Source organism: Orbicella faveolata, unplaced genomic scaffold, assembly GCF_042242905.1.
Source record: "Orbicella faveolata isolate gen_17 unplaced genomic scaffold, um_ofav_v1 contig_14, whole genome shotgun sequence".
Taxonomy (NCBI): domain Eukaryota; kingdom Metazoa; phylum Cnidaria; class Anthozoa; order Scleractinia; family Merulinidae; genus Orbicella; species Orbicella faveolata.
Window position 1 is genome coordinate 17,450,001 of NW_028301541.1, and position 12,156 is coordinate 17,462,156.

General features: G+C 41.4%; 2 protein-coding genes and 1 pseudogene across 3 annotated transcripts in view; 1 reads left to right on the forward strand and 2 right to left on the reverse strand.

Moving 5' to 3' along the window:
* The window catches only part of LOC110057356 (uncharacterized), a 37,447-nt gene extending 35,868 nt beyond the window's left edge, over positions 1 to 1,579 (reverse strand). The window contains exon 1 of the mRNA XM_089286782.1: positions 1,562 to 1,579. The gene's annotated coding sequence lies outside the window, so the exon portion shown is untranslated. The remainder of the gene's footprint in view (positions 1 to 1,561) is intronic.
* On the forward strand, positions 1,166 to 7,741 carry LOC149114306 (uncharacterized; annotated as a pseudogene). Its single transcript, XR_016206443.1, has 2 exons — positions 1,166 to 6,038; positions 6,934 to 7,741. The product of XR_016206443.1 is annotated as an uncharacterized LOC149114306 (transcript).
* A 256-nt stretch (positions 7,742 to 7,997) lies between these two features.
* On the reverse strand, positions 7,998 to 11,009 carry LOC149114307 (uncharacterized). Its single transcript, XM_089286783.1, has 3 exons — positions 10,766 to 11,009; positions 9,268 to 9,401; positions 7,998 to 8,560 (listed from the first exon to the last, which is right to left on the reverse strand). Exons 1-3 carry the CDS (start codon positions 10,920 to 10,922, stop codon positions 8,489 to 8,491), a joined length of 363 nt encoding a protein of 120 aa, XP_089142909.1. The 5' UTR covers positions 10,923 to 11,009; the 3' UTR covers positions 7,998 to 8,488.
* Positions 11,010 to 12,156: the final 1,147 nt, after the last annotated feature.

Here is a 12,156-nt window from a genome sequence, read left to right on the forward strand (position 1 = left end):
TCACCCACCATCACAGTAACCGCCAGCGCATGAGTCTGCACCTTCATGCTCCCAAAACTAACTGGGCAAAGCAGAAAATTACATATCAAGCAGCTTTCGATTTTAACCTTCTAAGTCCTGAAATACAGGAAACTAAATCTATTTTGGTGTTATCAGAAATTACTTTTCAAAAAGAAATTGGGAGGCATGCTTTAATTGTATTATATTTTGATTTTATTATTTGTTAATTTGTTAGTTACTTATTAGGTTGTAACATTCTTTACAGGGCCGTTCTGGAAACCACTTTATGTATGACCGCCCCCTTTATAAATATCATTATCATTATCATTATCATTATCATTAATTGCTCTGCTGATATAGCTTTGGATGCGTAGTCATCTCATAGCTCGAAAATTCTTAGTTTGAGGGCGACGGTACGTTTGCCTTTGAATTCGTTGTAGCTTACAAACAGAGACCAGTCTTACTTGTATTGTGAATAGTTTGGCTTCACTGTGGAGGTGCTGAATCAGGATGTAGAACGGAATATGCACTCTTCCCACGCCGCAGCCGTTAAGGCCGTTATGCCAGCCCTCTAAATCATTATTTGTGCGGACGGTTTGTCCTTAGACTTCCAGAAAAGTCCTTCGTCTTGTTTATTCCGTACCTGCCAGACGAGTAACTTTTCCTATTCGCTTGGAGCCAGACGATTCAAATTCTTCAGGGCTAAAGGCCGTTGATGATTTTACAAAAGAGAGAAAGAAAGATTTTACCCAATCTTTCTTTCTTTCCCTCGGTCGGGGGGGGGGGGGGGGGCGAGAGAGATTGGATAGAGTGAAACGAACATTTTCAAACGGCACTAACAACCTATTAACACCCATGTCATCTTACAAAGGCCGGTGACATTTTATTCCTCTGGTAATTTGTAAGTACATTTCAGAACTTTTCCGGAAAGCATTGTGGATGTTGGCTAACTGTCATATACGAACTGATCCAGGACACTGGCGAATTGACTTCATACGTTGGCGAATTGGTCGTTGGCGAAACGACCGGTTACCACCTCGACAGGTATATTAAAGAAGGAAATATAGAAAATAAACACATTCAGGCACCAGCTAGTCACTAATTTGCGTTAGTAAAACTTCAGGCGAACTACCTTTTGGTCGGGGCGAATCGACCTTTTGGGGGGGGGGGGAGGAGGAAGGTCGAGACCGGACTTTGAGTCGGGACGAAACCACTTTGAGTTGGGTCGAAACGGTTCTGGGCGAAACGGACCTGGGACGAAACGACCGCAATTCAAACCAACACAAAATTAGGTTTGCGTTCTACTATTTTGTACCGCACGTCTCAACACGCTCTCAATTTCGGGACGGGTATGATTAATTAACCGATTTCCTTTCTAGGGCCAAAGCTCAGAAGGAAATTCCAGGGTTGTTTTTCAGCGCTTTAAATTACTTTTGAGTCTGAATTCTGTTATTTTCAGCGTGTGATTTTTAGAACCGCCGCACTCGTTTGAACTGAGTGATCGGTCATGTGGAGTGAGGAATGTTAATGACGAATGTGAACCCTTTTACTACAGACTTACCTTTGGCCACAGGTATAGCAGACCAGTACCTTTACAAAACCTCTCCCGGGCGTTCACTTGGTTGGGGCGCAGCGCAAACCTGGAAGAAACTCCGGAGCGAAAAGGGGGGAGTAAAGGAGCTGGGGAAAAGCTTCGCGTTTTTCTTCCTTGCTTCCCATAATACACGGCGAACCCACTAATTAAATCCCATAAGCCACAGCGCGAGTACCAGAGGCGACTGGGTACCATTTAGACTTTCTAAAAGTCCTTTCCAATAATTCTTCCCTGGCTGTTGCTTTCGACTTTACGTCGCTTACGCTCGCGACTTCGTCTTTCGAAGATTGCCCTTTCGCTTAGCGCGAGGGAGATAAATAACCGAAGGATTTTAGAAGCAAAGGTCGACTTGTGGCAAATCTAGATAAAATTCTCTGGAAGAGACTAAGGTGCCTTTGCAGAGCTTCACGAGTCTCTTGCATCTCCACGTGATTAAATATTAATCATGTAGGTCCTACGTATACCAGCAGCATTTTCGTTTGTGGTCCCTTGCATGACCCTCGCTTAATTTGTATTTAGTTAGATCCGATATGCTGCTTATTTTTAACATGGTTTGGCGATGTATTTTCTGCGGGACAGTTTTTGTCTGCCCGCAGTCTCCTTGTCGCGACAACGACATAATATAGGGAAGACATTTGTTTGTTTTTGTTATTCAGAACGTTAACTGACAAAAGAATTCTTTGTTTCACCAGCCAATAGTTCTCTGGTTGATATATTAATAGCAATAGTTGGCGTCACTGATATCTTTGCTATTATTCTGGATTTTGCCTATTATTCACGGTCACGCGTTAGTAAGTAAGTAAGTAAACTATGTTTAAGACAGGGTGGCCCATTCAGCTACGAGGCGGTTGTTCAGAGGGGCCCTGTATACGCCTAAACGTTTGGCACGTGACACTGACATATCCAGAAACATCTGCAGTTTCATCTGAGGTCATTACCATGTACATTAGTAAACAACTGGCATGGCTCTTGTGCTGTTTGTTCTATAATTTGCTGCTTCACCGTGCTGACGAGACCTAACCAGGTCGAAGCAGCTGTCCACAGTTGCAATTCTTGGCTTTCAGTTATGGCTCCATTACGTCGTTGTCGCGTTGAGCTTTCTACGTTGTAATTAGCCTTGCTTCATTAGTTGCGGTTCCAATAGACCTTTCGCCCAGGGCAAAGAAGGACTTTACCCATGGGGAGTCTGCGTCTTGTGTGTGACCTTTATTCCCACAGTGAAATTGCCAACGGGAAAATCACGGTGGATACATCAAAGAGAACAAAAGATTTACCCATGACATTCCCAGAACCAAGTCGTAGGGTTTGTGAACGATTTTTCTTACCGCGAGAGTGATTCAATCAATCAGGTGGAAGGAAATGGTAATAAAAACAGGAAAGTGCAGCAAACACTGGGCACATTTTTGTGGCGTCGTGCTGAAATTGCGCCAAATAACCCAGCAGGTATTAGACATTTGAGAGACGCGGCAACAGGTATGGCCAACTTTTGTGCAACCTCATTCCCAGAGTCTCTCATCTTCCCGCCTCCTGGTGCGAGAGAGGACAGTTCTCCCTTGCTCCAGATGGGCGGGAACATGAGAAACCCTGAGAACGAGGTTAACTTTGTATATAATTTACTTAGCCTGTTCCAGGCTCTCGGTCAGTGGGGACGATGGAAAAACTGGGCGGGTGACCAGCGGGGTCTGGTAGAGAAAAAGAAGAGGTCAAGAAAGCCTGTAAGCATTGGTTTAAAAACTTATTCCGGTATACCAGCTCCTGGTATACCCTGTGATTGGTTACCTTTGACAGTTTATATCAACACATTGTCCATTTGTCTGAAGCCAAGTGATGCTTAGCTCGCTTAGTATGGCGAGCGTCAACCTGGTCCTCCAGGGCTTTTCCCCTTCAAGGAAAAAGCCATGGGGGTGTGGTTGTGCTTATACGGGCTATATAGGTCTGTGCGGCCCTAAAGGGTAGGTTTTTTCTAGCCGTTTTGGGGAGAAATATTGACCATTTTGGTGTCAATAGGGTATGGTTTTTGCAATCTAGTCTTGAATTGTGTATGTTTTTTTAGAAGAAGCTACTTTTTCATCATTATCGATAGGACCACCAACAAAAGCCCTTCAGTTTCCGAACGTCGGTCTGAACTAGGTAACTAATTACAGGTCAGGTCTGATACACAGGGTATTGATTAAGGGTCAGGTCTTAACTAGGGTATCGAATGTTTGGTCAGGACATAAATAGGGTTGAAAACATCGACGATTTTGGTCTTAAATAGGGTGAGCGGGCCGCACACCCGAACACAAATTTTCTGGAAGCACCCCTCCGGACGGTCATTTAGCCAAATCAGGTTAAGAACTGTAGCTTGTATTGACTTAATTTTCGCTGAAAATGTTGTTTCTTATCGAGACTGACAGACGATCCAATCACCTTTCTCTTTCAAGTTCCGATAAAGTACCGTATGGACAGCAAGTCGAGCTGTATGAAGGACTTTAAATAATTGCCCGTAGGCGTTTAACGGAGAAATACAATATATGAATTTATTTCGTAAAACTGGCTTGAGAAAATTGCAGCCCTGCTCCGCTCTTAACGTTCTTTTTCAAGATCCTAACCCAGTGTCCAAGTTTATTAACTTTAACCAGATTCACTCCTCTATTTCTAAAAATAATAATAATTATAATGATATAACCTTTATTTACCCTTGGCATTGTTTATTGCACAAAGGCTTGTGGGACTAGCAACTGGAACAAATAATTCAAACGTTGATGCAGAATCCCAACTGGCAGTGTAAATAACACTCCTGTACGTCTTGAATTCGTCTTTAATTCTAACGATTGACTTAAAACCAAAATAACAAATACAGAAATTAATAAATACAAACTTAAACTTAAATAAATACGAAAACAGCAAAAAATAGACAGGAAAACGAGATACAAGATCTCTACGGCACTCCGGAGCTGACAACGACTGAACACAACTAAAAAGCTACAACGCTAGCGCTATAAAACGGAATTTTGAACTAAAAGAATAAACTTAACAAGGTTACGTCAAAATAGATCAAATTAAAAATCAAAACCGGTCAATAGATAAAGTCCAGAATCTGGGAAATTAAAGAAGTCAAATATGCAAAGACTCTCGCCAAAATTCTGGTCACAGCAATTTTTCTTATGCGAGATATGCGGAGAAATTTTTTACCCAAATTTATAGAGATTTGTATGGAGACGCCATGCTGGTGCCCATCCGTATGGGCACCAACATGGCGGCCGGAAACCAACAGAAACATCTGTCACTGAGTTTTGCGTGACGCGGCATTTACATGACGGCTTAGAGAGCTGTCATGATGGTTAAAAAAAGTGACTTATTTCGGGGAATTTGGCTATCTGAACAGTTCATGTCTTAGAAAAAGTATTATTTTAATGTTTTAGAGTCCCTCAAGGGATAAATTCACGCTTTTGTAGCAAAAGCTTAGAAATTCAAGCGTAGTTTATCACAAAACCAAGAACCCATTCGGAGCAAAAATTTGTATGAATATTAGTTTTCAGCTGCTCTTATACATCATTTAAGTAAAATCTCAGGAATACCAATAGTTTTGTAGTTCGAATTTTAGTGACGTCATGTGAAAACCAGCTATAGACGATTACATAACACGACGTGAAAAAGCTAATTTGCATTTAAAACTGCACAAAAAAGGTACGCAAAAATTAACCTTAAACAACAAAGACAAAACAAAAAGGAAAAGGCGACCAAAAAACAGGAAAATTTAACTCTCGTGGCTACAGGCAGGACGAAAAACAAACTGTTGGCTATATTTATTTAGTTATCGATTGACGAGTCACGCAATTTTTTTTCTCGTTTTGAGTTTAAGAGAAACTTCCCACAGGAAGGTCTTGAAATGACTTTATAATTGAAAGAACTGAGAGAAAAGTCGATTTCAAGTACTTTACCTTCTCTATCATTCTGTTTGTGAATTTAACAAACCACACTCTGTGTTCATTTGAATAATTTTCTACTTTGTCTCCCATTCTAGATCAGTTATCCAATTTATTTTTAGACCGTTCACAGTCCTCTATTTTTCCGTGAGATCGTAGATGTCGATCGTTGAGTTCGACGGACCGCCATCTTAATCTCTTGATGTGCGCGAAACTGGGGAGAGTACAAAATGCCCGTGGGTAGAGGCGGCGTTAATAGCGTTGAGGTGAAGGGGCCCTCCGCCACCCCTACCTACGGGCACTTTGTACTCTCCCCAGTTTTGCTCGCATCAAGATACCAAGATGGCGGCCCGTTGGAATCAACGATCAACATCTGCGATCTCACGGAAAAATAGTAGACTGTGAACAGTCTAATTTATGTTCCATGTTATTGCTTCTGCAGGGCTAATTGTCATTTCCGAGTTACCACAAATACAGAGCTGAACCAGGATCCAAACACTCAATGATGAGCAGGTCTGTAAAATCTCATTTTAAAGGTATCAATCTATCAGTCTAGCATCGATGTATTTTTGAATAGAAATCGGTATTATAAATTTGTTTCAGGCTACTCCGCGTTTCGTTGAAACGGCCCGTAATTAATAAAGAGCCAAGTCGATTCAGTAGATAATAACAGCAAACTGGGTGATTATACGTTGAGGGTTGTGTTCGGGAGCAGAGTCTCCAATGAATTTTATTAGAGCGGATCAATTTTGAATAACACTTCCGCTTAAACAACTTTACCATTTCATTACATTCTGCTAGTATATTTAGCAATTACATTATTAGCTTGAGATTTCTGTCGCGATCACGAGTAGTAGAAATCGAGAGCGAATAATCTAATTGTTTTAGTATAAATCTACTAGTCGTTCAAAACTTTATCTAAATCCTCTTCACAGACACTTCGAAAGCGCAAAGAAGCGGTCAGACTGCTACGCTACTCACAATCTGCAACAGAATAGATAGCGATTAGCGAAGCCAATAAGAGAACGGCATTCTTGATAGAACGCTAGTAGAATAATTTACGCTAAATCAGTAGACAGCGAATGTATAAGCTTCTAAACAAGCGGTGAATGGCAGAAAAAATTGAATACCACCTGGTTAGATTTGAACTTTAGAAGAGCTGGAAGCGAACTTGAACGACTGATTGAACATTAGCCTTTCCCCAAGAACCGGTAAGCGCGTAGTGAGTTTGACCGCTGTTAAGCGGCCTTCATGATCAGAGCGGCAGTTTGCAAGCACAACACGTTCCCCTTGACCTACGTTTTGTGTTCCTGACCGCTGGTCAAGAGGAACTTGGGCTGTGGGTACGAGAAGGAAAGCAAATTGAACGCATGCGGACTATCAACTTTTTTTGAACCCTCAGGAAGTTCAATTTTGTATTTTCTTTCCCAGAACACTATCGCTCAACAGCTGACTACTACCAATACCTCTTCAAAGAAATCTATGAAAGACTTCTTCCCCACCTGATGAAATCCTTGGACTTGAAGCCGCACCACATTGTCGCAGACATTGGTAGTGGAAACGGCTTTATCGCCGAAAATATCTTTTAATCTTTCGCGTTAAAAAACCCTGTTTGGTGCGTGGATCCCAGCGCAGAGATGCAAGAAGTAGCCCGCAAAAGGAAAGGAACTTACCCCGTTCGAAAAACGGCGGATGAATGTTTTTCTGACCCGAAAATCAGCCAGTGTTTTCATACGATTCTAGCAGTATTCAGTACTCATCACTCTGTCAATCCCAATACTGTGTACGAGGGAATATTTCTTTCTCTTCGACCCAGTGTTCCTTTGTTCAATTTGACTCGGTAAGTCATTGTCGCCCAATTTTCAAAATGGCCGCGAATGCCTACAGCGCCGGCTACTCTCAAAGGGGAAGAGGAAACAGTTTTTCCATGAAATTTAATTCCAGGGGAAATTCTCCCAAGAAGAGTTCTCCTATGTATGGAGTGTGACAAAATCCAAGTTATATGAGATGTTTCGGCGTCGGTACATGAGTATGTTTCACCAGTTCAGCAAATTAACAAATTGAAGAAGGAATTAAAGAACTCGATAGCGAGACGTTAAAAGATGTAAGAGATAATGACCTCAGCAACTGTGACACTGTGGTTCTTGTGACGAAATTTGAACTTGAGTAACCGTTAATGTCAGTAAATGTAATTTTTGAACTAGTCGTTTTTTAAAAATAGATGAGAGTTTTTTATTCATCTTTTTGCGTCAATGTGTTCCTTCCTTGGCATAAAATAACTATTTCAGACCAAAACGGCGCGAAACTCACACCGTTTGACGCCGCAGATACCTATATTGTTCACAGAAGGGAATAGCTTCCAGTCAAACCGTCAACAGAATTATTTTGCGAGAACACACGTACGCGTCACTTTTCCACATGCGAGCTTTATAGAATGCGGTTGAAATTATACTTTACACTGATACAGCTCTAAATTAAATGGAAAATACATGGACTGCGATAAAACTAAATGCCTTTATTTAAATACATGTACCATACAGTGGCGGATGTAGGGAAGGGGACCGGGGGACCCCCCTCCCCCCCTCCTCCCCCTTATTTTGGGTGAAGAAAAGAAAATCGTAGAAGCTAGCAAGAAAAGCCGGCAGGGCAAGCAAAAAAAAAAAAACGCTCCCCTCTCCCCCTTAGTGCAGGGTCTGGATCCGCCATTGTCATAATTAACCTGAGGAAAAGTGTCGGTTTTGGTAAATCCTACAGCAGTACTGGAGACCATCAGTTCCGAGCTGTGACGTCTTGTTTACCTCACAATACTACTATAAGTGACCTCTTATTTAAGAAAGTCTTCTGGCCAAAAAATTGTACTGTTAGAAAGGGTGCATCAGTTCGTATTACAAGTGGGCGGTAAAATGTCTGCGCCTAAGGTGCATGATGCGCAAGTTTGTGAAGAAAGTAGTTATTTCATTTTCTTTCACCAAGTTAATTTTGAGAGTTACTCTGGAGGGGGCAAGTTGGTGTGAGTCACCATCATTCCTGGTTCATGTACCACCGCCACGTTGTTTGTCTGTGAAAATAAGGTGAAAATGTCCTTAGGTCTTAAGCAAGTAAGAGAGCAAACTGCGGAGTAAGTTAATGAGCAACCAAGTTCCTTAATGCGTTTGTCACCTTCGCTGTCGTTACTTGGTTCGTCACACAACGCTTCTTGCCTTAACTGGAGAAAAGCATTGCGTGACGAAACAAAACGCCTGTGACGGAGACTATTACTGAGTTAATCATAAAAATGTCAATTTCTTCGTTTTGATTGGTTTAAAAAACTGCTATTTTCCACCAATTCACTTGGCAAGTTGTTATCGAACAGTTTGTTATTGTTCAGTTCAATCAGCCAATCATGTTCAAAGTTGTAGTTAAATCAACCAATCCGTTCAAAGTTGTAGTTCAAATCAACCAATCACAACCTTGAGCGACATTAAACAATTTACGACTCCTTTGTCAGTCTTTTAATGAAAATTTTCCCTTTCTTTCATAATTTGGCTATTCTTCTTTCCTTGGAAATTGTAATTTTTATGATTAATTGGTAATTGGACTTCGTGTCATCCAATTCGGTCTGTAATCATACTCGTGATAAACAAATCGGACTCCCGCTACGCGGTCGTCCGATTTTGTTATCACTCATATGATTACAGACCGAATTGGGTTCCACTCAGTCTTATTACCATTCCTTAAAAAGCGTGGCAGACGGCATGACATAGGGCGTTTACTTGCGTGACTTACAGTTTCTTTCGCGCAGCACGTCCCCATACAGCCAATGATAGAACCAGAAAACATAAGAATGGCGCCAACGGCATTGACAATCATCATGGCACTAAAGCAAGTCTCAATTGTCTTAATGTCATTGCAGTTGTCCACTGTGTTGAAAAAGATTCAAGAAATACGGTTAGTACATGACAGCTGAAATGGGGAGTCGGTACCATTTTCCTGTTTTGAGCTGGCGTCCAGTTCTCTCGCGATTCTATCCGCGCGTTCAACGATCGAATAGAAATACGCGAAATTATAGTTCAGCGCTAAATTTTCTTCGATTCTTATTGGTTTAAATTGATCACGTGACGCGATAATTTTCATCCGCGGAGAGACTCTATCAGCCCATAGAGCACGTCCGAGGAAAATACGCGGATGGATTGTACTCGTCGTGAAATTTTGTTGTACACAAGCCGGCTTATAGAAATAAACAATTGAAACTGCAATAAGTGGGTTTTTCTCTGTTTTCTTCTTCAAATTTTATAGTTGGCTTTCACGGCTTTTATCTAAAAAAGATGAAAATAATGACTCAGTTTGATTTTTGAACTGGCGCGGAAGAAAATTTAGTGGTAAACAATAAAGACAATAGAATGTTTGTCTCGGAACTCTCGGTCTGATAGTTGCCCCTTGGAAATTTGATGTTCTTAAAACTAGTATATTTGTTTTAAGAGCGTCAAATTTTCGCGGAGCAACTATCAGCCGATAGGTCCTCGACAGAAACATTCTATAGTTGAAATAGTGGGCTGTGAATAGTCTAGAAAGTGGGTGCTTTTAAAGAGGGTATAGGAGATATCATAGAAAAGGAGCAGTTCTAGGGCAACCTCGTTCCCAGGGCTTTTAGGGAAAAGCCCTGGGAACGAGGTTGGTTCTAGAGGGGATGGGCTTACTAGAGGGTAGGGTTTAAAGGGCTTTATCATAATCGCAAACAAAAAGTCGAGACGAGTTGAGGAAAGGGTAAAATAAGGAAGCGTTTTCAACACTGCTGCTATACATCCCAGTGGCGGATCTAGGGAAGAGGCCCGCCCCATTCCCCCCTCCCCCCCCCCCCCCCCTTATTTTGGGTAAAAAAAAATCGTAGAAGGAAAAAGAGCAGGCAGGGCAAGAAAAAAAAAAGCACCTCCTGGGGGGTGGGCCCTCTGGGGCTCTGTAATATAGCAATTGAAACTCGGAAGTGACTCTAAGATATTGGTTTAGTTCACGTATGTTGGACTACGATAGTGGCAAAGTTCCTACATGGAAAATAGCTAGTCTGGGATAGGGTAGGGGATTTGGTGCCTAGTCTAGAATAGGATTGCAAAATCAAGCTGATCATGGTCTAGTATAGAGTAAGGGTTTCAGTCTTCCAGCGGCACACTCCTGCCCAAAGATTTAGAGGGTGTCCCCCGGAAAGAAGTTAAAAAAATGATGTTAAATTCCACGAAACAACGTCTGGGAACAATAAAATGGTAGGAAAGTGTCGAGTTTTTCTTTTCACCTGTAAATGGAACACTCTTGTCAGAGTCGCAAACACAGGCGTCGCCGATTTGTTTGCATTCTGATTCCACCTCTTTTCGGATTATATACCAGATCAGCCAGGCAATAAGAGCGACAACTACTTGAATAATAGTCACGATCAACCAAAGAATGCACATTACCAAGAAAAACACAAACTGCAAAATAAACAGAAATGCAAGTTCGGAAGTATTTCCGCGGGGATGGGGGAGGGGGGACTCCCAAATATGCCCATCGTCTCGCTTAGGGGTGTAAATCAAGGGTGGTCTTACTTAGGGTGTTAATTTTAGCAGTCAAATATCTTCTAGGGGGCACTGTAAGAAATGCAAGAAATAACGCTGTCATTTCCGTTTTAAGTGGTATCTTTTAAGAGTTAAATAAAGCTCGAGTCACGCTCAGATTGGTCTCCTTTAGAGGTTCACTTCAAATTTATCTCGACAAATCATCACGAAACAGAAGGCTAGCTGACGTAATAGTATTTCTCAGATCAGTAGTTTGTTGCAAATGGCGGACGCCATCTTGTTTTTACTTTTTAAAGCATGGAGTGGAAACGAGCCGAGCAAAACTTGCAGTGGGTCCCAAACTCCCCAAAACAAAGTGAAAACTTTTTCGCTCTTTAAACTAGAGTATCAAATTTTTTTAAAACACACATCAGAAAGGAAGATTTGACGTCTGTCTAAAAATCTGCCCTAACTAAAGACTAGCTATAACAATGAAATAAAGCTGATTACTACGTAGAAAGCTTAACGGGACAACGACATGATAGAGTCCAAACTGAAAGCGAAGAATTGCAACTGTGTACAGCTGTTTCAACCTGGTTGGGTCTCGTCAGAACAGTGTAGCAGGAAAAAGTGAAGCAACTAGCTGGTTGACCGATCGTCTACCAAATGCACATGGTAATGATCTCAGATGAAACTAAAATTCAAATATTTGCGGTTGGGTGGATGTCACATGCAAAACGCGTGACCCTGAACAACAAGCAAAATCGAGAATATCATGCCGTTATCGCGATAAAGAGACTGTGGATAGACAAAATCTGTCCGGTGGAAAATATGTCCGATCAAGCTACGCGTGCTAAATGCTCTTCTTCGACAAGAATACTGCCAAAAATGCTCGTTTTTCAAACTAAATTTAGCTTAAAAAGTGCTAGCATAGTTGTGGAAAAGCCTACTTTGAGATGTGAACTCCCTCCCACGTCTCTGAAACTAGTTTCACTCCAAAACTCAAACGGAAAAAAAAAACTTTGAACATAATCCAAGACAAACTGTCTGCGTCTTCTTACCGTTGTCTTGTTCATTTTAATCCATGTTAAGATTCCCAAAATAGCAATAACTGCTTGCTGCAAAAACAAAATTGTGCAGAAATCAAAACGAG